The 26,213-nt window shown below is 51.4% G+C and overlaps 1 protein-coding gene across 4 annotated transcripts in view; it reads left to right on the top strand.

Annotated features, from left to right (window-relative positions):
• The window catches only part of LOC147096905 (inositol-trisphosphate 3-kinase C-like), a 79,912-nt gene extending 54,051 nt beyond the window's left edge, over nt 1-25,861 (top strand). For 3 of the 4 annotated variants that reach the window (XM_085973619.1, XM_085973622.1, XM_085973623.1), the window contains exons 2-7: nt 4,648-4,747; nt 5,309-5,525; nt 9,113-9,317; nt 15,147-15,248; nt 16,065-16,136; nt 18,737-25,861. In XM_085973619.1, the coding sequence (XP_085829745.1) occupies nt 4,648-4,747; nt 5,309-5,525; nt 9,113-9,317; nt 15,147-15,248; nt 16,065-16,136; nt 18,737-18,940 (900 nt within the window). In that variant the 3' untranslated portion in view covers nt 18,941-25,861. The remainder of the gene's footprint in view (nt 1-4,647; nt 4,748-5,308; nt 5,526-9,112; nt 9,318-15,146; nt 15,249-16,064; nt 16,137-18,736) is intronic. The other variant, XM_085973620.1, reaches the window with a different exon arrangement.
• Nucleotides 25,862-26,213: the final 352 nt, after the last annotated feature.

Here is a 26,213-nt window from a genome sequence, read left to right on the forward strand (position 1 = left end):
TACCTGTGCGGCTCATCTACAAACATCCACTCAGCTGAGGTACCAGGGGAGCATTAACTCCCTGACTCCATGCTCCCTTGGAACAAGGTCGTCCAGCGTGAGAGCGGTGCATCAGAAGGAGGAATTTGCTTCCCGCGATGCTGATCAAGCCCTGTACCGCCCAGCGCAGGAATGCTGCTCTGATCAACATGTTCCAGTTCACTTCTCCTCATCATAACACAAGGGAGCAGTCTCGCCTCCTAAAGGCCCTTTGTCGTGTGCACGAAATATTCCTTCTGTATTACACAATGGCACCGATAGTACTGCTGCAATCAGAAGTCATGATGTGGAGATGCCAACTGGGCAGCTGGCCACAACATGTCGAGAAGTCGCACAACACCAGGTTATAGTCCAACAGCTTTATTTGAAATCACAAGCTTTCGGAGCGCTGCTCCTTCATCAGGTGACGAAGGAGCAGCGCTCCGAAAGCTTGTGATTTCAAATAAAGCTGTTGGACTATAACCTGGTGTTGTGCGACTTCTCACAGCAATCAGAAGTGTATTCACACAATGAAAAGGGCGATGTGTTGGGTCCCAGCAGCAGAGGACATCACAAGGGGCTGACCTTCAGCCACATGTGTCGAGGTGTCTGTGTTACACGATACAGGGCTGCACTTAATGTTAGTGCCTTAAGCTCGAAACATCTGAAAGTGCTTCACGCATCGATCGATTGTGAAAAGCGATGACTTATTCAGGCTGTGAACGAGACACTGGAGCGGGTGTTTAATCGTCTGAGCTGGTCGATGATGAAGCCCGTGGTGTCCCTGCCGCTGTGTCTTGTCCACTGCCCGATGTTGAGCTCGAGCGGGCAGTAAATGGGACCGAGCACACCAGCTGGTTAAGCTCTGGAAAGCACGGCTGCCAGGAATCCTCAGTACCTCGCCCAACAACCACTTGTATTTATCAGTGTCAGCTGTGGCTCACGGGGTGGGACTCTGTCGCCTCTCGAGTCAGAAGGTTGTGGGTTCAAGTCTCACTCCAGAGACTGGAGCGCAAAAATCCTGGCTGACACTCCCAGTGCAGAACTGAGAGAGTGCTGCACTGTCGGAGGTGCCGTCTTTCGGATGAGACATTAAACCGAGGTCCTGTCTGCTCTCTCAGGTGGACGTCAAAGAACCTATGGCACTATTTCACAGAAGAGCAGGGGAGTTCTCCCCCGGTGTCCTGGCCAATATTTATCCCTCAATCAACATAACACAAACCGATTATCTGGTCATTAGTACATTGCTGTTTGTGGGAGCTTGCTGTGCGCAAAATTGCTGGGAACATTGGCCCTAAGGCGCTTCACAGGAATGTTATCAAACAAAATTTGACACAGAACCACAGAGATATTAAGACAGGTTGGTCAAAAGATTGGTCAAAAAGGTAGATTTTGAGGAGAGAGGAGGAAAGGTTTAGGGAGGATTTTCCAGAGCTTAGGGCCGAGGCAGCTGAAGGCACGGCCGCCAATGGCCAATCTTCACGTACGATTTCAAACGGCAATTTGTTCGCTCGAGGGCGTCCCAGCCGAGCCCAGTCCTTCGCTCGCCCAACGCCCACAGTTGCACCTCCCAGGGTCACTGGATAACGAAGGGGAGCGGGACCCCGAACTGGGATCGACCACTCAGCGAGGCATTGGCGTATTCCGGTTAGCCTGGTGGGTGTGAGGGGGGGGTCACATTGGGCGGGCGCGAGGCGGGGGGCCACATTGGGCGGGTGCGAGGGGGGGGCCACATTGGGTGGGCGCGAGGCGGGGGGCCACATTGGGCGGGTGCGCGCGAGACTGTGCTCGTTATTTGGGGCATGTGTGCATAAGGGAGACTGAGCTGGCAGAAGACGGCGTCACATTGAAGAGCAGACTCGGCGTGGTGTCCAGGAGTGTCTGGGTGAGGAGATGCCAGTGGAGTGTTGCAGTGCTGGGACTGCATGCACACTATTCAGGCAGGATTGGCAGCACCCGTTAGTGGCAGTCACCGGGACTGGAAAGCACACGGTTACTTAACCAGCATGTACTGAGGAGACCGACTCACTTGAGGAATGCTGCCTGTGTCTGGCTTTACAGTAGTGAGGTTGCTGTGTGACTAAGAGGCTGTGTGGTTTGCGTGTTTATCTGTGGGGTTAGAGGTAGCCGGAAAAGTTTAAGTTAATTCAAAACAAAAGGGAATGCTGCTATTCTCTGTTGTAGATCTTGGCTGTAAGCTTCCCTTTTAAAAAAACAAAACAAAACAGCTTAGATATTTCCATGCTGCATACCCCGTTTGTTTGACAGCCGCTGGCATTGAATGATGGTGAGGGCACCGGTCAGGGCTCCTCGTCTTCCCCACTGTTTGTTTGGCCCTGGTTTGTAATCTGTTTCACTTTTTTTCAACTGAAAATCGAAGGTGAGGGACTTTGAACTACCAGTCTCTAAATTACTAGTCTAGTAACACGATCACTGCACTACAGTTAAGTCGACTGGTTTAAGGTCCTGGCAAAGCCTGAGGTCGATGGTGCAGTGCGGGGAAGAGAGAGAGACCAGACCGCAGGACAGTGCTTGGAGCAAGAAAGAAAGACTTACATTTCTACAGCGCTTTTCACAACCTCAGGATGTCCCAAAGAACTTTACAGAGAATGAAGTACTTTTTGGAAGTGTAGTCACTGTTGTAATGTAGGAAACGAGGCAGCCAATTTGCGCACAGAAAGCTCCCACAAACAGCAATGTGATAATGACCAGATAATCTGTTTTTAGTGATGTTGATTGAGGGATAAATATTGGCCAGGACACCGGGGATAACTCCCCTGTTGTTCTTCTAACCAGTGCTGTGGGATCTTTTACGTCCACCTGAGAGAGCAGACGGGGCGTCGGCTTAACATCTCATCCAAAAGACGGCACCTCCGACAGTGCAGCACTCCCTCAGCACCGCACTGGGAATGTCGGCCTAGATTTTTGTCCTGAAGTCTCTGAAGTGGAGTTTGAGAGGAGGGAGAGGCTGCAGGAGAGTGTTTGAAGTTTGAGGAGCGACTGCAGGACAGTGGAGTTTGAAAAAGATACGGAGGAACATTGACCTCGACGGTGTCAATAAAACAGACACCGAGAGTGTTTGAACTGTTCTCGCTGGCGATTATGGCAGATTGATTTGTTTAGCAGTCCAAGGTTTTTACATGGACTGTAAGTCTCAACCTTGTTTCCAAATCCCTCCATGGCCTCGCTCCTCCCTATCTCTAATATCTCCTCCAGCCCCACAACCCCCTGAGAACTCTGCGTTCCTCCAAATCTTGTCTCTTGCGCACCCAGATTTCCATCGCTCCACCATTGGTGGCCGTGCCTTCAACTATCTAGGCCTAAGGTCTGGAATTCCCTCCCTAAACCTCTTCGTCTCTCCACCTCTCTCTCCTTTTAAGGTGTTCACCTGTCCTAATATGTCCTTATGTGGCTCGATGTGCGGTTTTGTTTGATATTGCTCCTGTCAAGCCCCTTGGGATGTTTTACTACATTAAAGGTGCTGTATAAATATGTTGTTGTCCTGCAAGTTCACCCATTGCTCTCTGCTTTAGCTGTGGGCCGGGGGGGGGTCACTGGTTCAGGTGTGGGATTGGGGGTGGGGTCACTGGTTTAGGTGTGTGACGGGGGGGGGGGGTCACTGGTTCAGGTGTGGGACGGGGGGGGTCACTGGTTCAGGTGTGGGACGGGGGGGTGGTCACTGGTTCAGGTGTGGGACGGGGGGGGGGTCAGTGGTTCAGGTGTGGGATGGGGGGGTCACTGGTTTAGGTGTGGGATGGGGGGGTCACTGGTTTAGGTGTGGGACGGGGGGGGTCACTGGTTCAGGTGTGGGATGGGGGTGGTCACTGGTTTAGGTGTGGGACGGGGGGGGGGGTCACTGGTTTAGGTGTGGGCCGGGGGGTCACTGGTTTAGGTGTGGGACGGGGGGGGGGGTCACTGGTTCAGGTGTGGGATGGGGGGGGTCACTGGTTTAGGTGTGGGACGGGGGGGGTCACTGGTTTAGGTGTGGGCTGGGGGGGGGGGTCACTGGTTCAGGTGTGGGACGGGGGGTGGGGGGGGTCACTGGTTTAGGTGTGGAACGGGGGGGGGTCACTGGTTTAGGTTTGGGACGTGGGGGTGGTCACTGGTTTAGGTTTGGGATGGGGGGGTCACTGGTTTAGGTGTGGGACGGGGGGAGGGGGGGTCACTGGTTTAGGTGTGGGACGGGGGGGGGGCGGTCACTGGTTCAGGTGTGGGACGGGGGGGGTCACTGGTTTATGTGTGGGACGGGGGGGGCGGGTGGTCACTGGTTCAGGTGTGGGACGGGGGGGGGTCACTGGTTTAGGTGTGGGACGGGGGGGGTGGTCACTGGTTTAGGTGTGGGACGGGGGGGGGTCACTGGTTCAGGTGTGGGATGGGGGGGGTCACTGGCTTAGGTGTGGGACGGGGGGGGGTCACTGGTTTAGGTGTGGGCCGGGGGGGGGGGGTCACTGGTTCAGGTGTGGGACGGGGGGGGGGGGGTCACTGGTTTAGGTGTGGGACGGGGGGGGGGGGTCACTGGTTTAGGTTTGGGATGGGGGGGGTCACTGGTTTACATCAGGGATGGCGAGGGGGCGGTGGGGAGTCTCGGCAGTGATTTTGTTTTTTGTTAAATGGAACTTTCTTTTGCAGAACAAGCCGTGGAAGAAGCTGAAAAACATGGTGCACTGGTCCCCGTTTGTCGTCTCCTTCAAGAAACGCTATCCATGGGTGCAGTTAGCGGGACACGCAGGTAACCCTTTAGAGCCAATGAGTACAACACCTATGAGGTGGAGTCACTGTTGTAATGTGCAGCAAGCTCCCTCAAACAGCAATGTGATAATGACCAGCTCATCTGTTTTAGTCATGTTGATTGAGGGATAAATATTGGCCAGGACACCGGGCGATAACTCCCCTGCTCCTCTTCGATATAGTGACATGAGATCTTTTACATCCACCCGAGAGGGCAGAAGGGGCCTCGGTTTAACGTCTCATCCAATACATGGCACCTCCGACAGTGCAGCACTCCCTCAGTATTGCACTGGAGTGCCAGCTTAGATTTAGGTGCTCAAGTCTCGAGTGGGACTTGAACCCACAACCTTCTGACTCCGAGGGGAAGGTGCTACCCAGTGAGCCACAGCTGACACTAGTTTAGTTCTATTTCACTGACTGGTATTTACCGTCCCTTGGGGGGGGGCGGAGGAGGCACAGTAACAGACTCACCCAGGCCCCGTCTGGAAGAGGGGGGAGGGTGGGGATTGTGAATGGTTGAAGGGTGGGCGATGGTGCTCACGAAGCTGCCTGTTTGTTTCAGGTAACTTTAAAGCTGGAGATTATGGAAAGATCCTGAAGAAGTACTGTGAGTGCGAGCATCAGTGCCTGGAGTCCCTGATGAAGGATCCTGTGCTGCGTCCCTACGTGCCGGGCTATTATGGTGTGGTGGACAAGGATGGAGACAGCTACAACCAGATGGACGACCTGTTGTCAGAGTTTGACTCCCCCTCAATCATGGACTGTAAGATGGGGGTGAGGTAAGTTAGTCTATTAACGCTACGAATTGGCATTGGAAAAGGGGATGCAGTGGGGGGGGGGTGCTGTGTCTGTTACTCCCCGTTCCTTCCCTCTGTAACCTCCTACAACCCTCTGCAATCTCTGCGTTCCTCCAATTCTGGACTCTTGAGCATCCCCGATTTCCATCGCTCCACCATTGGCGGCCGTGCCTTCAGCTGCCGAGGCCCTAAGCTCTAGAATTCCCTCCCTAAACCTCTCCGCCTCTTTCCTCCTTTAAGACGCTCCTTAAAACCTACCTCTTTGACCAACCTGTCCTAATATCTCCTTATGTGGCTCGGTGTCAAATTTTGCCTGATAACGCTCCTGTGAAGCGCCTTGGGGCGTTTTACTACGTTAAAGGTGCTATATAAATACAAGGTGTTGTGTCCTGGAATTTAACATCCTGATGTACTGATGCATCACAGCAGGGCCTCGATCATGGAGCTTGTGTGGATGTCAGTCAAGATTGTAATTGGAAAAAGTTACTATTTCTGATCCAGGCCTGATCCTGCGTCTGCGCAGTTACTGATCTCCGGCTGAGACGTTCCCATTTGTTCGGATGCCCTTGGGTTAGAGAGAGGGGAAACTCGGTCACTATCCAGTGCCTCTTGATGGAGGGCGAGAACCTATGTTGCCTTTAATTTTTTTGGGGGGGCTGCACGGCCCCTTCAAAGTATCGCATGCGAGCAGTTTTTCCCATTTAATAGCCGGTGAGCCAGCTGTGCAGCCGCGCAGCTTAAAGGATGGCGAGGACTTGATGCGATTTCCTCCTGTGGCCGAATAGCCTGTCAACACTCGCTGTCTGGGTTCACGTAAAGAATGGCCACTTGGGGGCGGTACAGTTGGGCGATCGGTGCCCGAGGGACCCCTGCCTCTGCCCCAGTGAGAGCACCTTCCCGAGAGGAGGACTTTTCCCTCTCGTGTTACCAACTCTCCACAGAGTTTTCAAATGCCCATGTGCCTCATCTTCTACCTCCCTCCCTCCCTCCATACTCCATTGTTCCAGCCTTGGTAATATCCGACTAATTGTGCTGGAAAGCCTGTGGAAGCTACACAATACCAGGTGTGAAGGAGCTTGTGACTGCACCAAGCCACATTTCCTAAACAGCCGAGTGCAGGGCTGCAAGCAGCATGCTGGTTGTGAACACCAGACCAGAATGCAAATGTGTGGTTTGCAAATAACCTTCAAACTTTCCACTCAGCCTGCATTTGAGGGCATGGCACTGTGCGTTCTCTAAACTTAGTCATTAGTTAGTAACCTGCCCATGCTCCGTCCTGAATCCCAAATGCTCAGTGTGTGGGAGGCGCAGGGAGTGGTGCTATCTATCGTTGGCTGGAGCTGGAGCTGGAGCTGCATGTCTGGTGTAACATGCCTGGGTGTGTGATTTCCCCACATCCTTCCTGAACACACACTCTGTGTGCTGTGTTTACCCACGTGTTAGCACTATGTTCCATAACAAGACCATTACAAACAATTCCTTTGTAGCTATGAGGAGCTTTAATTAAATCTGACACTCCTCCTTGCATGCGAGCCCCTCACTAATGGCCTAGTACTCTTCCCTCCTCTCACCCCGATCGATTCTTGCTGGAGTTTGGTTCCATGGTCACTGACCGCTCTCCAGCCCCTGCCCCGGGTCGAGTGGCCACCCTTTGTGCGAGAACGTTTGCAGAGGGTTGAAATGTTCTCGCAGCCTGACCCAGTTCTCCTCGGTTGATGTCTCCGGCCCCCTCCTCGCCAGCCTCTGGAGCCCCACTCTACGGACACTCCAACCCGTCCAGCGTGACCTCCTGCGCCAAATACAGGCCCGTGGCTCTGGCCCTCGCCCAGCCCCACTATCTCCCCATCCCGCCAGCTGTCCGATCCTTTGACCCCCTCCTCTGACCGCTGTGGCCTCTCTCTGCTCGTTGGTGGCAGAACAGCCGGCTACTGCAGCCCTGCTCCCTGATTCTCCCTCTCCAATGCTCTTTGCCTTAGTGCTGCTCGCCCCACTTATTATAAAACCTCCTGAAGACCCACCACCTTGACCATCCTCTTGACCATCTCGCCTAATTCTGGTTGCTGCTCCATGCCCGTCTCCTGTTCGAACCTGAGGGGGTTTAGCGTGTTGGAGGTGCTGCCTCGCTGCATGTCGTGTAGCTGTCGCAGCTGCAGCAACAACGTTGATTTATATAGAGTCTTTAAAAGGAAGAAGTCCCAAGGTGCTTCACAGGAGCGTTATCAGGCAAAATTTGACACTGAGCCACATGAGATATTAGAAATAACAACAGAAAATGCTGGAAACACTCAGCCAGGCAACATCCGCAGAGAGAGAAACGGTTAACGTTTCAGGTCTGGGACCCTTCGTCCAGCATCCGCAGTATTTTGCTATTGTAAGGAGATATTAGGACAGGTGACCAAAGGCTTTGTCCAGGAATGTCAGATGGAGTATAATGGCAGATGGGAAAGTGCGAGGTTATACACTTTGGCAGGAAAAATAAAAAAGCAAATGATTATTTAAATGGAGAGAGATTACAAAATGCTACAGTTCAGAGAGACCTGGGGGTCCTTGGGCATGAAGCACAAAAAGTTAGCATTCAGGTACAGCAAGTAATCAAAAAGGCAAATGGAATCTTGGCCTTTATTTCAAAGGGGGTGGAGTATAAAAGCAGGGAAGTCCTGCTACAACTGTACAGAGTATTGGTGAGACCACACCTTGAGTACCACGTACAGTTTTGGTCTCCTTATTTAAGGAAGGATATACTTGCATTGGAGGCAGTTCAGAGACGATTCACTCGGTTAATTCCAGAGATGAGGGGGTTGACTTATGAGGAAAGGTTGAGCTGGTTGGGCCTCTACTCATTGGAATTTAGAAGAATGAGAGGTGATCTTATTGAAACATACAAGATACTGAGGGGGCTCGACAAGGTAGATGCAGAGAAGATGTTTCCCCTCGTGGGGAAATCTAGAACTCGGGGGCACAGTTTCAGAATAAAGGGTCGCCATTTTAGAACTGAGATGAGGAGGAATTTCTTCTCTCAGAGGGTCGTAAATCTGTGGAATTCTCTGCCCCAGAGAGCCGTGGAGGCTGGGTCATTAAATACATTTAAGGTGGAGCTAGATAAATTTTTGCAAGATAAGGGAGTGAAGGGTTATGGGGAGCGGGCGGGGAAGTGGCTTTGAGCCCAAGATCAGCCATGATCTTATTGAATGGCGTCGCTCGAGGGGCCGAGTGGCCTATTCCTGCTCCTATTTCTTATGTTATTATGTAATGTCTTAAAGGAGGAGGGGTACAGCGGCGGAGAGGTTTAGGGAGGGAATTCCAGAGCTTAGGGCCTCGGCAGCTGAAGGCACGGCCGCCAATGGTGGAGCGAAGAAAATTGGAATTGCACAAGAGTCCAGAATTGGAGGAATGCAGAGACCTCGGAGGGTTGATGGGCTGGAGGAGGTTTCGGAGATGGGGAGGGGCAAGGCCGTGGAGGATGGTACAATAACCGCCTCTGTGAATCACAGTTGACGTTTTCAGTGCATGCTTAGCCCTTTGTATTTTTCTAAAACTGTGTCTGATAGATTCCAAATTTACTTTTGAAGGACCTACCTTGAGGAGGAGTTGACCAAAGCTCGCGAGAAGCCCAAATTGCGGAAAGACATGTACGAGAAGATGATCGCGGTGGATCCAAACGCACCCACGCAGGAGGAGCACGAGCAGAAGGCCGTTTTGAAGCCACGTTACATGCAGTGGCGGGAGACGCTTAGTTCGACTGCAACATTAGGGTTCAGAATAGAAGGCATCAGGGTGAGTGGCGAGCCGCACGCGCCAGTCAACAGTTTATACTGACAAGAAACCTGTCAAAGGAATCTAGGAACAGGAGGAGGCCATTCAGCCCCTCAAGCTTGTTGCACCATTCAATGAGATCATGGCTAATCTGTGACCTAACTCCATATACCCGCCTTTGGCCCATATCCCTCAACACCTATGGTTAACAAAAAGCTATCAATCTCCGATTTAAAATTAATAACTGATCTAGCATCAACTGCAGTTTGCGGAAGAGAGTTCCAAACTTCTACCACCTTTTATGTGTAGAAGTGTTTTCAAACTTCACTCCTGAAAGGTCTGGCTCTAATTTTTAGACTGTGCCCCTTAGTCCTAGACTCCCCAACCAGCGGAAATAGTTTCTCTCTATCTACCCTATCAGCAATGTTCCCTTTAATGTTTTTTTTGGGTGCGCGGCCCCTTTAAGGGGCTGCACGGCCCATTCAAAATACAGTGTGGTTTTGCCCATTTGGAAGCCGATGAACCGGCTGCATGGGATTTCCAGAGTGCCACGCAGCTTAAAGGGAACTTTGCCTATCTGTCCTCCTTAATATCTTGAAAACTTCGATCAACTCGCCCCTTAACCTTCTAAATTCCAGGGAGTAAAAAGAAAGACTTGCGTTTATATCTGAATGCATGAAGCATTCGCAACAAAATAGATGAATTAATAGCACACACAGAAATAAATGGGTTTGATGTGATAGCCATGACAGAGATGTGGTTGCAGAGTGACCAAGGTTGGGAACTAAATATTCCAGGATATTTGACTTTTAGAAGAGATAAGTAAAATGGAAAAGGAGGGGGGCTAGCCCTGATAATAAAGGAGGATAAAAACAGTAGAGAGAGGATCTTGGCTTGGAAAAGCAAAATGTAGAATCAGTTTGGGTGGAGCTAAGAAACAACAAGGGGCAGAAAACACTTGTGGCAGTAGTTTATAGGCCCCCTAACAGTAGTTGTAGTGTCGGGCAGAGTATAAATCAGGAAATTAGAGATGCATGTAACGGGTATTCCAGTAATCATGGGGACTTTAACTTTCATATAGACTGGGCAAACCAAATTTGCAGTAATAGTGCAGAGGAAGAGTTCATGGAATGCATTCAAGATAGTTTTCTAGATAAGTATGTCGAGCAACCAACTAGGGAATTTGTTATTTTAGATCTAGTATTGTGCAATGAGACCGGGCTAATTGATAACCTTGTAGTAAAGGAGCCTCTGGGGAGCATTGATCATAATATGTTAGAATTTTATGTTGCGTTTGAAAGTGATTTAGTTAAGTCCGAAACTAGGGTCCTCAATCTGAACAAAGCAAACTACATAGGTACGAGGGGCGAGTTGGCTAGGTAGGTTGGGAAACTAGATTAAAAGATATGACAGTAGAAAAGCAATGGCAAACATTTAAAGAAATAATTCATAATTCGCAACGAATATACATTCCCTTCAGGAATAAAAACACCACGGGGAAAATGGTCCACCCGTGTCTAACAAGAACAATTAAAGATAGTATTAGATCAAAGGAAGAGGCCTATATTGCTGCCAAAAAGAGTAGCAAGCCTGAGAATTGGGAGGATTTTAGAATTCAGCAAAGGAGGACCAAGAAATTGATAAAGAAAGGGAAAATAGAATATGAGAGTAAACTAGCAAGAGACATAAAAACAGACTAAAAGCTTCCATAGGTATGTAAAAAGGAAAATGTTAGCGAAAATAAACGTGGGTCCCTTACAGGCTGAGACAGGAAAAATTATAATGGGGAATAAAGAAATGGCAGAGAAATTAAACAAATACTTTGTGTCTGTCTTCACGGAAGAGAACGCAAAAAACATTCCAGAAATAGTGGAGAACCAAGGGTCGAGTGAGAATGAGGAACTGAAAGAAATTAGTATTAGTAAGGAAATAGTACTAGAGGAATTAATGGGACTGAAAGCCGATAAATCCCCTGGACCTGATGGCCTTAATCCTAGGGTTTTAAAAGAGGTGGCTATAGAGATAGTGGATGCACTGGTTGTCATCTTCCAAAATTCCCTAGATTCTGGAACGGTTCCTGCAGATTGGAAGGTAGCAAATGTAACCCCGCTATTTAAGAAAGGAGGGAGAGAGAAAACAGGGAACTACAGACCAGTTAGCCTGACATCAGTCGTAGGGAAAATGCTAGAATCTGTTATTAAGGACGTGGTAACAGGGCATTTAGAAAATAATAATAGGATTGGGCCGAGTCAACACGGATTTATGAAAGGGAAATCGTGTTTGACGAATCTGTTAGAGTTTTTTGAGGTTATCTATCCTGCTCGTTATAAGAGGGAACCAGTGAATAGTATATTTGGATTTTTAGAAGGCATTCGATAAGGTGCCACACAAGAGGCTATTAAACAAAATGGGATTGGTGGTAATATACTAGGATGGATTGAGGATTGGTTAGCGGACAGAAAACAGAGCAGGAATAAATGGGACTTTTCAGGTTGGCAGGCTGTAACTAGTGGGGTACCACAAGGATCAGTGCTTGGGCCTCAGCTATTCACAATCTACAGCAATGATTTGGATGAGGGGACCAAATGTAATCTATCCAAGTTTGCTGATGATACAAAGCTGGGTGGGAATGTAAGTTGTGAGGAGGATGCAAGGAGGCTTCAAGGGGATATAGACAGGCTAAGCGAGTGAGCAAGAACATGGCAAATGGAATATAATGTGGACAAATGTGAAGTTATCCACTTTGGTAGGAAAAATAGAAAATCATGATTTTTTAAATGGTGAGAGATTGAGAAATGTTGGTCATAGAGTCATAGAGTTTTACAGCACAGAAAGAGGCCCTTCGGCCCATCGTGTCTGCGCCGTCCATCAATCCCTGTCCAGTCTAATCCCATTTTCCAGCATTTGGTCCATAGCCTTGTATGCAATGGCATTTCAAGTGCTCATCCAAATGCTTCTTGAATGTTGTGAGGGTTCCTGCCTCTACCACCCTTTCAGGCAGAGAGTTCCAGATTCCAACCACCCTCTGGGTGAAAAAGTTCCTCCTCAAATCCCCTCTAAATCTCCTGCCCCTTACCTTGAATCTATGCCCCCTTGTTATTGACCCCCCTACTAAGGGGCAAAGTTCCTCTTTATCTACCCTATCTATGCCCCTCATCATTTTGTACACCTCCCCCTCAGCCTTCTTTGCTCCAATGAAAACAACCCCAGCCTGTTTAGTCTTTCTTCATAGCTGAGGCGCTCCATCCCAGGTAACATCCTGGTGAATCTTCTCTGCACCCTCTCTAAAGCAATCACATCCTTCCTATAGTGAGGCGACCAGAACTGCACACAGTACTCCAGCTGTGGCCTCACCAGTGTTTTGTACAGCTCCATCATAACCCCCCTGCTCTTATATTCTATGCCTCGGCTAATGAAGGCAAGTATCCCATATGCCTTTTTAACCACCTTATCTACCTGTTCCGCTGCCTTCAGGGATCTATGTACATGTACACCAAGGTCCCTCTGACCCTCTGTACTTCCTAGGGTCCTACCACTCATTGTGTATTCCCTTGCCTTATTTGTCCGTCCAAAATGCATCACCTCGGTGTTCAGAGGGACCTGGGTGTCCTTGTACACAAATCGCTGAAAGTTCTTTTGCAGGTACAGCAAGGAATTAAGAAAGCAAATGGTATGTTGGCCTATATTACAAAAGGATTTGTTATAAGAGTAAATATGTCTTACTGCAATTATTTAAGACCTTGGTGAGACCAAACCTGGAGTATTGTGTACAGTTTTGGTCTCCTTAACTAAAGAAGGATATACTTGCCAACGAAGGTTCACCAGACTGATTCTTGGGATGAGGGGATTGTCCTATGAGGGGCGATTGAGTAGACTAGGCCTATATTCTCTAGAGTTTAGAAGAATGAGAGGTGATTTCATTGAAACATACAAAATTCTTACAGGGCTTGACAGGGTAGATGCAGGGAGGATGTTTCCCCTGGCTGGGGAGTCTAGAACCAGGGGTCACAGTCTCAGAATAAGGGGCTGGCCATTTAAGACTGAGTTGAGGAGGAATTTCTTCACTCAGAGGGTGGTGAATCTTTGAATTCTCTACCCCAGAGGGCTGTGGAGGTTCAGTCGTTGAGTATATTCAGGGCAGAGATCGATAGATTTTTGGATATTAAGGGAATCGAGGGATATGGGGATAGTGCAGGAAAGTGGAGTTGAGGTAGAAGATCAGCTATGATTTTATTGAATGGCGGAGCAGGCTCGAGGGGCCGAATGGCCTACTCCTGCTCCTATTTCTTATGTTCTTGTATAGTACAAGCCTAGTTGAATACAACTTTGAGTCAGAAGGTTGTGGGTTCAAGTCCCACTCCAGAGACTTGAGCACAAAAATCTAGGCTGACGCTCCAGTGCAGTGCTGAGGGAGTGCTGCACTGTCGGAGGTGCCAGCTTTGGGATGAGACGTTAAACCGAGGACCCGTCTGCCCCCTCGGGTGGATGTAAAAGATCCCACGGTGCTATTTCTAAGAAGAGCCAGGGGAGTTCTCCCCGGTGTCCCAGCCAATATTTATCCCTCAATCAGCATCACGGAAAACAGATGATTTGGTCATTATCACATTTTTGCCCAGAAATTCGGGTCGGAGGCTTCCTGCAGGTACAAGCCTCCGACCTGCACTTACCTAGCGCGCCGGCCGTTGAGCTGTGGGCCCGCGTGGGATTCCGATCCTGGGCCTGCTCCAACTGCCGGCGCGCAGTGCTTGCGTATCCCAGGGGCGCAGTTAGTTCGAAGCGTCCCCTGGGATCACGTGGGCCATGGAGAGCCAATCAGAGCAGGGAATCTGTATTCATTGATTTGACAGGAAGAGCTGTCAAATCTATGAATACAAATCAGCCCCAAAACATCACTAAAACTTCAAATAATTTTTTTTTAAAATCACATTTTTATAAAATAACTATAAATTACATAAAATAACTTTTAAACAATAATTTAAATTTTTGAAAAAATTAATTACAGTTTCTAACGGTGCTAAAAAATAAACTTACCTTTCTTTAAAGTATTTATAAAAATAATAAACCTGTGGAAAAAATGTTTTAATTTAACTTAATTCACCACTTACCTTGTTAAAAGCAGGCCTTGCGACTGCTTTTTTACAAGCGTAGCTCCTGGAGACTTACCCTCCCGGAGAAAGCTGCAAAATAACCGGAAGTTCCAGGCGCACGCGCTGCCTCTCGCGTCCGACCTGTGAACCCCTTCCTTTAAGGGAGCGGAAGTTCCGGTTTCCCGCGCATGCGCAGTGCATGCACAAAACCGGCACTTTCGTTGGGCCTACGCGTGAGTACCCAGCGCGTACTCACCCGTGGGGACCCGAATTTCTGGCCCCGTTGCTGTTTGTGGGAGCTTGCTGTGCGCAAATTGGCTGCTGCGTTTCCTACATTACAACAGTGACTCCACTTCAAAAAGTACTTCATTGGCTGTAAAGCACTTTGGGACGCCTGGTGGTCGTGAAAGGCGCTATATAAATGCAAGTCTTTCTAGTTTGTGTAATCTCTCCTTGTAATTTAACCATTTATCATCTGGTAAATCCAGGCTGCCCTCTCTCCAAGGCCAATATACCCTTGCTAAGGTGTGGCGCCCAGCCAGTCACAGTATGGCGCAGGGGGAGGGTAACGGGGCAGGAGGAGGTGGCAGGGCGAGCAGCGGGATGTGGGTGAACTGTGGCGATCGAGGACGGAGCGTGGTCACCGGTCCCAGCCTCAGGGCACTGCTGCCTGCCATTGATTGTGTGTGGACCTGTGTGTCCCTGCTCACTCCAGTTAAAGGCTTCTGTTTTTCTTTGATTTTCCCCCCCCCCCCTTCCCCAGAAGGCCGATGGCTCCTGCGACACCAACTTCAAGAAAACCAAACTCAAAGAGCAGGTCATGGACACACTGGAAGATTTTGTGGACAGCAACAGAAACGTCCTGGTAACTATTTCTGCTCCCTTACTACACCGCTTCAGGCAACTGGTTCTCCGCACCAGTTCACAGGTCGTAGTTTCACCCCAAATTCAGTCTCTTTAAATAGTCTGCTTGGTTACGAGTGGTAGCATGTGGGCCTGTGAGCGAGTCGTCTCCCCCCCCCCCCCCCCCCCCCGAGTGGGCAGGTCCTCCCGTCTCCCCCCCCCCCCGCCCCCCCGAGTGGGCAGGTCCTCTCGTCCCCCCCCCTCCCCGAGTGGGCAGGTCCTCTCGTCCCCCCTCCTCCCCGAGTGGGCAGGTCCCCCCCCCCCCCCGAGTGGGCAGGTCCTCTCGTCCCCCCTCCTCCCCGAGTGGGCAGGTCCCCCCCCCCCCCCCCCCGAGTGGGCAGGTCCTCTCGTCCCCCCTCCTCCCCGAGTGGGCAGGTCCCCCCCCCCCCGAGTGGGCAGGTCCTCCCGTCTCACCCGCCCCCCCGAGTGGGCAGGTCCTCTCGTCCCCCCTCCTCCCCGAGTGGGCAGGTCCCCCCCTCCCCGAGTGGGCAGGTCCTCTCGTCCCCCCTCCTCCCCGAGTGGGCAGGTCCCCCCGTTTTCCCCCCCCCCCCCCCCGCCAGTGGAAGGTCCTCTCGTTCCCCCCCCCCCCCCCCCCCCCCCGTCGAGTGGGCAGGTCCTTCCCCCCTCTCCGAGTGGGCAGGTCCTCTCGTCTCCCCCCCTCCCCAAGTGGGCAGGTCCCCCTGTTCCCCCCCTCCCCGAGTGGGCAGGTCGCCCCGTCCCCCCCTTCCCGTGTGCCGGCTTAGCGTGCTACTAATGTTCCTGTGTTACTCTGTTGCAGAGAAACTATTTGACGCGATTGAAAGAAGTGAGGACGGCGCTGGAGGGTTCGGAGTTCTTTAACACACATGAGGTAAGGGATGTGCCCTGTCTGCCCACAGCTTCAGGAGCCGAGCCCAGTGAGCTAAGCTCACGATGAGTTTCTAAAGCAACTGCACACAAATAAAGTACAAATTAAATACACAGCAGTCCCAGCAGCATCTGGAAAGGGAAAAGAGAGCTTTATGTTTCGTGACTCTGTCCGAATCGAAAACACCTGTCCAGATGTTGACTGAACTGCTGTCCCTCATTTTCTGTTGATCAGGTTATTGTAACTGTACCTGGGGGTGTCTCGACTCCCTTACCCAGTGCCCCTGAGTTGGGCTCCTGTGTGTGTATGGTGCTGAGGATATTGAAGTGCTGGGACTCCCTGGGTGCGGGCTCGGGGTTTAAGGGAAGCTGCTGCTTTGTGCGTCTCCACTTCACGTCGTTCCAGCTCCACTTGCTTTTGTGATTGTTTGAGGTTTGTTTAGTTGGCAACTATCAGTGATGATGTTTGGAGAATGATGGCGCACAGACTCCCGGGGGGTGGGTGGGTCAATCCTTGCAGGCAGAATGTGCGGACTCCACATGGCAGCTGTAGATTTCTCAGCAGTTTGATTCAGACACTCTTCAATCTGCCGATGGGTTTCCACACGTGTCAGATTCCCAGCTGACCAAAAAAATATCGTCAATGGACTGTTTAACCGCCGAGGGCATCACAGTCACCCCCCCCCCCGCCAAACTCCGGTCCACTCGAGCAGGTGCTCGACCATTGCCTCCCTTTGTTTCTTTCAGCCCTCCCTCATTGTGGGAGTACCTTCAACACACAGACTGCAGCACTTCAAGAATCATAGAAATTTACCGCACAGAAGGAGGCCATTCGGCCCATCGTGTCCGTGCCGGCCGACAAAGAGCTCTCCACCCTGATCCCACTTTCCCGCTCTTGGTCCGTAGCCCTGTAGGTTACGGCACTTCAAGTGCATATCCAAGTACTTTTTAAATGTGATGAGGGTTTCTGCCTCTACCACCCTTTCAGGCAGTGAGTTCCAGACCCCCACCACCCTCTGGGTGAAAAAAGTTCTCCTCAACTCCCCTCTAATCCTTCTACCAATTACAGGAAACTTCGCGATATCCGGCACCGACGGGACCGAGCTGCTGCCGATCTATCAAAACTTCCGGATAGACCAGCGCTAATGTTGAAGGATATGGAGGTTTTCATCTCCGTATCTGACAACAAACACTGTTGCTTAGCAACAGCTTGTAAACACTTGGCCCGTACCTTGGAAGCATCTCTGAAGCTGTTGCTAAGCTACAGAGACGCTTTCCAGAGCCTGACTTTAAAAAAAAAATGCTAGAAGAAAAAAAACCTAACCAAAACGGCTGCTGATTTCTGCCGTTAGATTGAGGTTTCCGGACATACAACCTCCGGATAAACCAAAGTTCCCTGTACTTTAAATCTATGCCCCTGGTTATTGACCTCTCTACTAAGGGACATAGGTCCTTCCTATCCACTCTATCTAAGCCCTTCATAATATTATACACCTCAATTAAATCTCAGCTCAGCCTCCTCTGTTCCAAAGAAAGCAACCCCAGCCTCTCCAATCTTTCCTCATAGCTAAAATTCTCCAGTCCTGCAACATCTCGTAAATCTCCTCCTGTACCCTCGCTAGTGCATCTTTCCTGTGATGTGACCAGAAGGAAGGCGGCCCACCACCACCACCGCCTAAAAGGCAACTAGGGATGCACAATAAATGGCCGGCCTCGCGAGCGACATCCACATCCCGAGAATGGCTTACCAAAAAAACTGCCATCAGTTATCACCACTGCCATTTTAGGACTGAGATGAGGAAAAATTTCTTCACTAAGGGTTGTGAACCTTTGGAATTCTCTACCCCAGAGGGCTGTGGATGCTGAATCGTTGAGTGTTTTAAGACTGAAATTAAAATATTTTTGGGGATCGGGTGGGAAAGTGGAGTTGAGGGCGAAGATCTTATTGAATGGCGGAGCAGGCTCGAGGGGCTGAATGGCCGACTCCTGCTCCTAATTCTTCTGTTCACTGCAGCCCCTGCCTGGATTAGCTGATTCAGCACAGGTTGAGACTGTTTGCTCAGTGCGAGTCGCTGGCGCCCTGGATAACCTGTTCAACCACTTGGCTGTCCAGCAGTGAATGGGGAATGGTAGCACAGTGGCTGTGTTACTGGACAAGTAATCCAGAGGCCTGGACTAATGATCCGGAGACAGAAGTTCAAATCCCACCACGGCAGCTGGGGAATTTAAATTCAGTTAATTGAATAAATTGCTAGTGTCAGTAATGGTGGCCATTGTAAAAACCCACCTGGTTCAGTAATGTCCTCAGTGAAGGAAATCTGTCATCCTTACCCGGTCTGGCCTATATGTGACTCCAATGTGGTTGACTCTTAACTGCCCTCTGAACTGGCCGAGCAAGCCACTCAGTTGTACTGGAGCAGTTCAAGAAGGCGGCTCGCCATCACCTTGTCGAGGGCAGTTAGGGATGGCCAATAAATGCCGGCCTTGCCAGCGACGCCCATGAATGAATTTTTTTTTTTAAAAAGAGAGTCACTTTACTCCTTTGAATTGTGCCGTTTTCTGACTCCCGGCTGTGGAATTGTCTCTTTGTTCCCTTGTTTGTAGGTGGTGGGAAGTTCTCTTCTCTTTGTCCACGACAAGACGGAGCTGGCTAAGGTCTGGATGATCGACTTTGGGAAAACGGTGCTGTTACCTGACCGAAAGACACTGAACCACAGGATGGCCTGGGTGGAGGGGAATCGGGAGGACGGCTACCTGTGGGGGCTGGACAACCTCATCAACATCATCAGCGCAATGGTGGAGGAGTGACTCGTTCCAGCGGCCCTCGGGCCTTGCATTCTCAGCCAGCCCAGTCTGCCGCCTTCGGTTGACTCGCAGCCCCTGCCCCGGGAGCGACGCGGGCGGACTCTTCTCTGGAATCTTTCTCTTCCCCTCCCCTCTGGCAAGGCCTTGAAGCTCGCTGCAGTGACGGAGGAGGGAGCCAGCGCGGCACACGTTTGGGAGGGTGGGGTGTGGGGGGGGGGGTTTAAAAACGGGGTGAAGAAAGCCAAGCGAGAGCGCGCTTGTGATTTATGGGGTTCGACGTGCTGCCTGCTCCCCCCCCACCCCCCCACAAGCTGTGAAGTCGTCGCTCGTGAGCACCGCACCTGCCCTCTGACCTCGGGAGGGGCAAGCGAAACAGGGAAGCTTGAACTTTGAGCCCTGGAGACTGCTCCCTGTGGGCCGGTGCAGAGCAGACACTGTGAGGATCTGGTTGAGCCAGCGAACACTTTTTTTTAACATGCACCTCAACACTGGAGAGAGGCAGAGATAGTTCTGATTAAATCCTAGGTCTTTTTAAAGCTGCCTAGCAGAACAGCAGTAAAACCCGCCATTGTAGTTAACCTTCCACTTGCACCGAGACCAGTGGCTTTTATATCAATTAGAAATATTTTCCTGGTTTTTTTTTTCCGTTTGCCATGTTTGGGACCCTTATGATATGCTGTGGACCAATGTTCCCTCTAAGCTGTGCGGCCGCGCAGCGCTCTCTGGGTCCTGCGTATGGAATTTTAAATGGGGCGCACAACCCGAAAAAACATTGCAGGGAACATTGGCTGTGACCCAACCCCCACCCCCACCCACCCACCCACCCCAGCCTAGGAAGGCTCCCCACTGCACTGCGCACTGAGACCCTCGGGCAGTAGGAGCGGGCACCCGAGACCCGGGCAGTGGGAGCAAAGGTCAGGAGGGAGCGGGTGAGCTGGAACAGAAACGAGGTAGAATAAGCTAGTGCCAGTGCTCCTGAAATTCAGGTGATTTTATTGATGTTCTTAATGTAAATGTGTTGTGGGTTCAACCTTTTAAAAATCTTTTTTTTTTAAAAAAAACCCACAGTATTTCTAAACCTGCAGTGAAAATGAACAGTGCGGCAGCTGAGTGGAAAGTGACTTCCAGTGTGAAATAGTGAGAGGCTCCTCGCACACAGTTTCAGCTCGATCCTATTCTGCAGTCAGCGAGCCACACTCTGATTTCTCCCTCGTCTACGGTATCTGTTGATCTGCAGCGATGGGATCCAGGAGAGAGCGGCCCCTAGGGGAGCTGCCTGGTCCAGGAGGGCGCGGCCCCTGGGGGAGCTGCCTGGTCCAGGGGGGCGCGGCCCCTGGGGGAGCTGCCTGGTCCAGGAGGGCGCGGCCCCTGGGGGAGCTGCCTGGTCCAGGGGGGCGCGGCCCCTAGGGGAGCTGCCTGGTCCAGGGGGGCGCGGCCCCTGGGGGAGCTGCCTGGTCCAGGAGGGCACGGCCCCTGGGGGAGCTGCCTGGTCCAGGAGGGCACGGCCCCTGGGGGAGCTGCCTGGTCCAGGGGGGCGCGGCCCCTGGGGGAGCTGCCTGGTCCAGGGGGGCGCGGCCCCTGGGGGAGCTGCCTGGTCCAGGGGGGCGCGGCCCCTGGGGGAGCTGCCTGGTCCAGGGGGGCGCGGCCCCAAGGGGAGCTGCCTGGTCCAGGGGGGCGCGGCCCCTGGGGGAGCTGCCTGGTCCAGGGGGGCGCGGCCCCTGGGGGAGCTGCCTGGTCCAGGGGGGCGCGGCCCCTAGGGGAGCTGCCTGGTCCAGGAGGGCGCGGCCCCTGGGGGAGCTGCCTGGTCCAGGAGGGCGCGGCCCCTAGGGGAGCTGCCTGGTCCAGGGGGGCGCGGCCTTTTCACTCCGCTGTTTAGACTCGGCGGGTGGCTTGGTTATGCTGCTGGGGCCGGCTGTGTCCTGGTGCAACACTGACCCAGCAGTATCTGGGCCAGTCACTGACCAAAGGAGGCTCTCGACACTCAGGGCAGCTGACAGCATCACCCCCGCCCCCCCCCCCCCAACAACTCCTCCCCCAAAGTCCTGTCTAGAGAGCAGATAGGGGGACGTGAAAGTGTGCATCAGCAAAGGAGATTGGTTGGGGTGGGGCAAACAGCGAGAGAAAAGTCGGAGATCAGGGAAGCTCCAGAGGACAGGGAGGAGAAAGTGCTCTGTGTGGTCTCGTCGCTCGCTATTAGCTTGACAGCCTGCCCTGGTCAGTGCCATTAGACTGTGTGGCTGGTGCCCCTCCTAGCACCCGCGGCAGTGGTCCGGGTTAGAATCATACAGCACAGGAGGAGGCCATCGGCCCATTGAGTCTGCCGGCTCTTTCGAAGAGCAATCCAATTAATCCCGCTCTTTCCCCATATCCTGCAATTTTTTCTCCAAGTATTTATCCAATTCCCTTTTAAAGGTTACTATTGAATCTGTGTCCACCGCCCTCTCGGGCAGCGCGTTCCAAATCCCAACCACTCGCTGCGTAAAAATTGTTTTTCCTCATGTCGCCTCTGGTTTTTTCGCCAATCACCTTAACCGGTGAAGCCAGTGCCCCCTCCTGTTCAGGGTCCCAAGGGGTGGCGGGGGTGGGTGGCGCGCAGGTCTGCAGCAGTATAGCTGGAGTCTGCACTGTTTACCCGTTCCTCGCGGTGCGCCAGATGGCGGTGACCGAGAACAGACACGTGCCAAGACCAAAACCGTTCTCCGCTCGCTGCCGGGCCTGGTTTACACCGGTGTTAGCCCCGTCGAGAGTGTAAACGCGTTTTGAGTCAGCGGGGACGATGTCGCAGTCAGGGGCACTGACCCACGGGACACGAGAGTGGATTTATACTGGATGCTCTCTCGTGTGGATCCATTTCGGGCAAAGTGAATGGAGCAGATTTAATCTGATGGCCTGCTTCTGATCAGATCGGTTCCCTCTCCTGCCCCAGCTGGTTGCTTTAGCAGGGCATCAAGGGCCCAATACACTGGCACATCAGCTGGATTAGTTCCTGGAAAGTTGCTGTCTTCCTGTTGGAAGGCTGGTTCTGAGTGCTCAGTCTATAGCTACAATGGGAAGAGTATCTGGGTATGTTGGGCTTGACTGCTAAGGGCCTGTTTCCTGACAGTGGAGAGGGGCAGCGACTCCAGGCCTGGGCATGGAAAGATCCCAGGCTGTGGGAGTCCCATTGCATACTGCTGCTATTAACTGGTTCACAGAGAGGGGGCGCCACCTAGTGCTGGGTTTAGCAACCACACATTAAAAAAAATTATTACCCCCTCATTCCAGCTCTTCCAAATCCTCCCAAAATATACTGGAAACGTTCACAAGCCCCAGAATAGGGCTGAAATAAACAGGAGGATCTGGGAAAGAGCGGGATGAGGTTGGACGGGTCTCTGTCTGGAATGCTAACCTGGATGTTCCCGATTCCGAACCGGTTGCAGGATCTCACAGCGTTTACTGTTTGTATTTCTGACTCTCCGAAGTCCGACTTGAGCTGACTCTCAGGCTCTGGAAAATCCTTACCGTTCAGTGCACAGTGTAGCCGGAAAAGCAGCTGGACCGTTGTTTAACCAGTGGAGTCTGGATCATGAAGGAGCTTTTAAATTTCCCTTAGCCCCCAGGTTTCTGCTGCCGGGGGGGCTTGTTTGGGGATGGGTGGGGTGGGGGTGGTTTCAGGTCTGGATTAATCCCCTTGAATTCTGTGGAATATTTTAAGGGAACTGGAATTATCCCCAAGAAAGGTCAACTTTTATTATACAGGTTTTTAAATAGTCTCAATTGTTAAATGCGCACACATAGGGGTAAGGAATCCTTGCTGGATATCCTGGACCTGGCTGTGGCAACCCCCCCCCCCCCCCCTCTACCCTGTCCTTCGGAGTTTTGTTAACTTCGGAGTTTTGTTATAATCCCTTTCGGGGGCTGCTGCTGTTTTGTATGACGGGGAAAAGCTTATACAGGAAACTTTGTGATATCCGGCACCGACGGGACCGAGCTGTTGCCGTCCCATCAAAACTGCCGGACAAACCAGCGCTAATGTTGAAGCATACGGAAGCTTTTGAGCTTTGTATCTGGCAACAAACCCATAGCTTCTAAACAGTCGGCCGTAGCTTGCAAGCCTCTCTGTAGCTTAGCAACAGCTTCAGCTAGACCTTGCAGAGCCTGACTAGTGAAAAAAAGGCAATGAAAAAAAAACTTACTGAACCGAGTCCTGATTTTTGCCGGTGGCTCGAGCATTCCGGACAGTTAACCTCCGGATAAACCAAAGTTTCCTGTAATGGGATGTCTAGTTTGACTGTCCATTCGATGGTCTCCTGAGACGCCGAGTGGAGAAGTGAGGTGCCTCCCGCAACAGATCTCTGTGGGCAGGTTGACGTGATGTGGTCCATGGTCTGGGACTCATGGCCACAGTCGCACTTCAGGTGGTCCCTCATCTTCCACTGGTGGAGCAGGAGGCCGCAGCGTCCAGGCCCTGTGTGGATTGGGTTGAGCGCAGTCCACTGTCTCCGAGGGGGGCCGAAGCCAGGGTCCTCTGCTGTTGGGCCAGCGATGGGGTGTTGCTTCTTTATGTTGCCATGTGTCCCACGATTCCCTCCATCCAGATAGTGGGTCGATACCAGCCACGTGAATGCTGGCTGCCGCTTCCCAGAACGGCCGGCGCCATTTTCAGCGCTTTCCTGGTGGGTTTTTCCAAGTCTTTGTGAATGGGAAGGTTGGTGTTGCTCATGATTTTTTTCCCATCTCACGGATGGGGGAATGTGGGACAGCAGCGGGAGCCACTCGGGCTGTGCTTTGCTGTAACCTCGGTTCCCCCGCGCAGCCGATCAAGACACTGAAGGGTGCGACAATCCAATTCATTCATCCTGGGAGCAAACTGGAACTGTCGTTTTTTTAAGCACGCAAAGACAATTTGTGCCTCTGTCCATTGAGTCTAAATTCTGCACCCTTTCCCCCACGAGACAGTGTTAAACTGGGACCAGTTGTCGGCTTCCCCTTGTGGCACAGTATGAAAGGAATGACTGTGACCAGGTGGTGGCCTGTTGATGCTACACAGAGGGGACACCTTCCTCACCCAGGCAGTATCTGCACTACCAGCTGGGTCAATCTGTGTCCCTGAGGGGCTTCTTAAAACTTCATTAGAACTAAAGCTATTTGTGGTAGAGGGTGGGGTGGGGGCACGTCCCAGTAACAGCTGTGCAATAATTCAGTGTGACAGGACACATCACTTAAACCAGCACACTCTGAGCTTGCATTTCTGTCCTGTCCTTAACGTGGAAAAACCTCCCTAAAGTGGAAGGGGAAGAGTCAAAGGGAGGGTGACCAAATTTCAGACCATCTCCAATTGTCCTGTTAGCTGGGCAGACCGGCTCCACCCGACTGTTAACTCGCAGATCCCTCCTCACACAGCCTGGATCTGGACTGAGCGGGGTTTAGATTTTACTGCAGCCTCTTCACTGAAATCCCAGTGACAGCACTGAAATATCGGAACAAAGTAATCCGACTGATCGTCGATGATGGAATCGAGCTCAGTCATTGTAAATATTTGTGGGGTCTCGCCTTGTTTAGAGGGGGCCTCTCTTGTATGTAAATATCTGTTGTACTATACGGGACGCTGTAAATTGAATCCTAAATGCAATGTGCCTGAACTGAATGACGTTTGCTGTTGTATATTTTCTTAACATTTTTGGCAGAGGGTTTTATCTCGTTGGCCTGGATGGGGGGGGGGTGCGGGGGTGCGGCTGCTGCACAGGGACATTAACCAGCAGAGCTGCTGTGTTGTGCTGGAACTGTTTATATTTTGAAGCATTGTTTCTCGGCCTGCCCAGAAACACCTGGAGTTCTTGTAGGACCGACACTTCGTTTATTGTTTTAAAAAAACATGTTTTTTAAGCAATGTCCCTCTGGGTGTAACAGGGGGGTCATGTCGGAGAGTGGGGGGATTGCCTGAACCCACCTTGAGCTTCTCATGTCTGGGCCATCCATGGTCCTGACACAAGGTGCTCAGAGCTAGTGGGGGCCCGCCCTCTTCTCTCCCTTGCCCTTTCCCCACAGTAAGTAGTAAGGGATTTGTATTTAACATTGATCATTAATAAGTCACAACTCGGTCACGGTTGGCAACCTTGTGTTCGGGGAGGAGAAAGCGTGGACACTTACCTGGCCCCTTAAAGGGTTAATTTAGTCTTGGAGTTTTAAGTCCCATCTGAGCAATGTTTAGATTGTCAGGTTTGAAAGTGCGAGAGTCTGCCCATCTCCTGCCAGCTCGGGAGTTGCAGTTTGGTACCTGGGTTGAGTCAGGCCTTTTAATGCTTGATCAGAGAAAGAGCCCTTTGTGCAGAGTGCGACCTGCAGCTTATAACCAGTCCAGAGCTGACCACGGCTCGGCTCAGTTACTGTAGGTCTGCCTGTGCTCACTGGCAGCAGAGAGAGAGAGACCCTCACTGGCCCAGTGCTCTGCCAGGTGCCAGTGCAGGGTTCGAGTGAGTCCTGCCCTCACTGAGACTTTCACCAGCCGGTGAGCGAATTTTGACATTCCCAGACGTGACCAGTGTCCTGTCGGTGACTGGCACAGCGGCCAACTTAGTGAGCTGATGTCAACACCCGGCACAGCTGCCTGTGGCTGGCTCATCGAGCTGGCTTGCTTTAATTATGTTCCCTGCAAATATTGAGCCACATCCCCTCACTGGTAACTTTTGAGATCTCATCCTCCAGCTCCCAATACACTCAAACGTAGATTGTTTACAAAGCTATCCTTTAAACAGCGTTAACCGCCCTCTTTGTATCTTTTTGTTGTATTTATGAGCAATTACTGGACAAATACTGGAATCTGCATGTTTTTTTAATTTATATTGCATTAAAATTGTATTGCTGAGTTAATTTGCATACAATGTAACTAGCCGATCCTTTGTCATAATAAACCTGCCTCTCAGTGGGGATTTCTACATATTTACACATCTGTGCCTGTCTGTTTCATATTTCAAAATGTTTTTGCTCCCTGTCAGTACCTTGCTCCCCCCTCTTGAACTCCACACGGGTTGTGCCGGAGTTTGTATGTAACAGGTTGGGAGGTACACGTGGGACGAGCAGCGTTTGAAACAGAAGCGACACAGAGACGAAAAAATAGAAAAACACTCAGCAGGTCCGTCAGCGTCTGTGGAGAGAACACGGTATTAATCCTTCGTCAGAACTGGGACAAAATAGAAATGGATGGCACTTAAAAGGAACAGAACACGGTGAGGAAACTCATTCACTCTCACCCACACACTCACACTCTCACTCATTCACACTCTCTTAATCTCTCACT

The sequence above is a fragment of the Somniosus microcephalus genome, chromosome 34 (genome assembly GCF_052327205.1).
Source record: "Somniosus microcephalus isolate GS21.2 chromosome 34, FLI_Smic_1.0, whole genome shotgun sequence".
Lineage (NCBI taxonomy): Eukaryota > Metazoa > Chordata > Chondrichthyes > Squaliformes > Somniosidae > Somniosus > Somniosus microcephalus.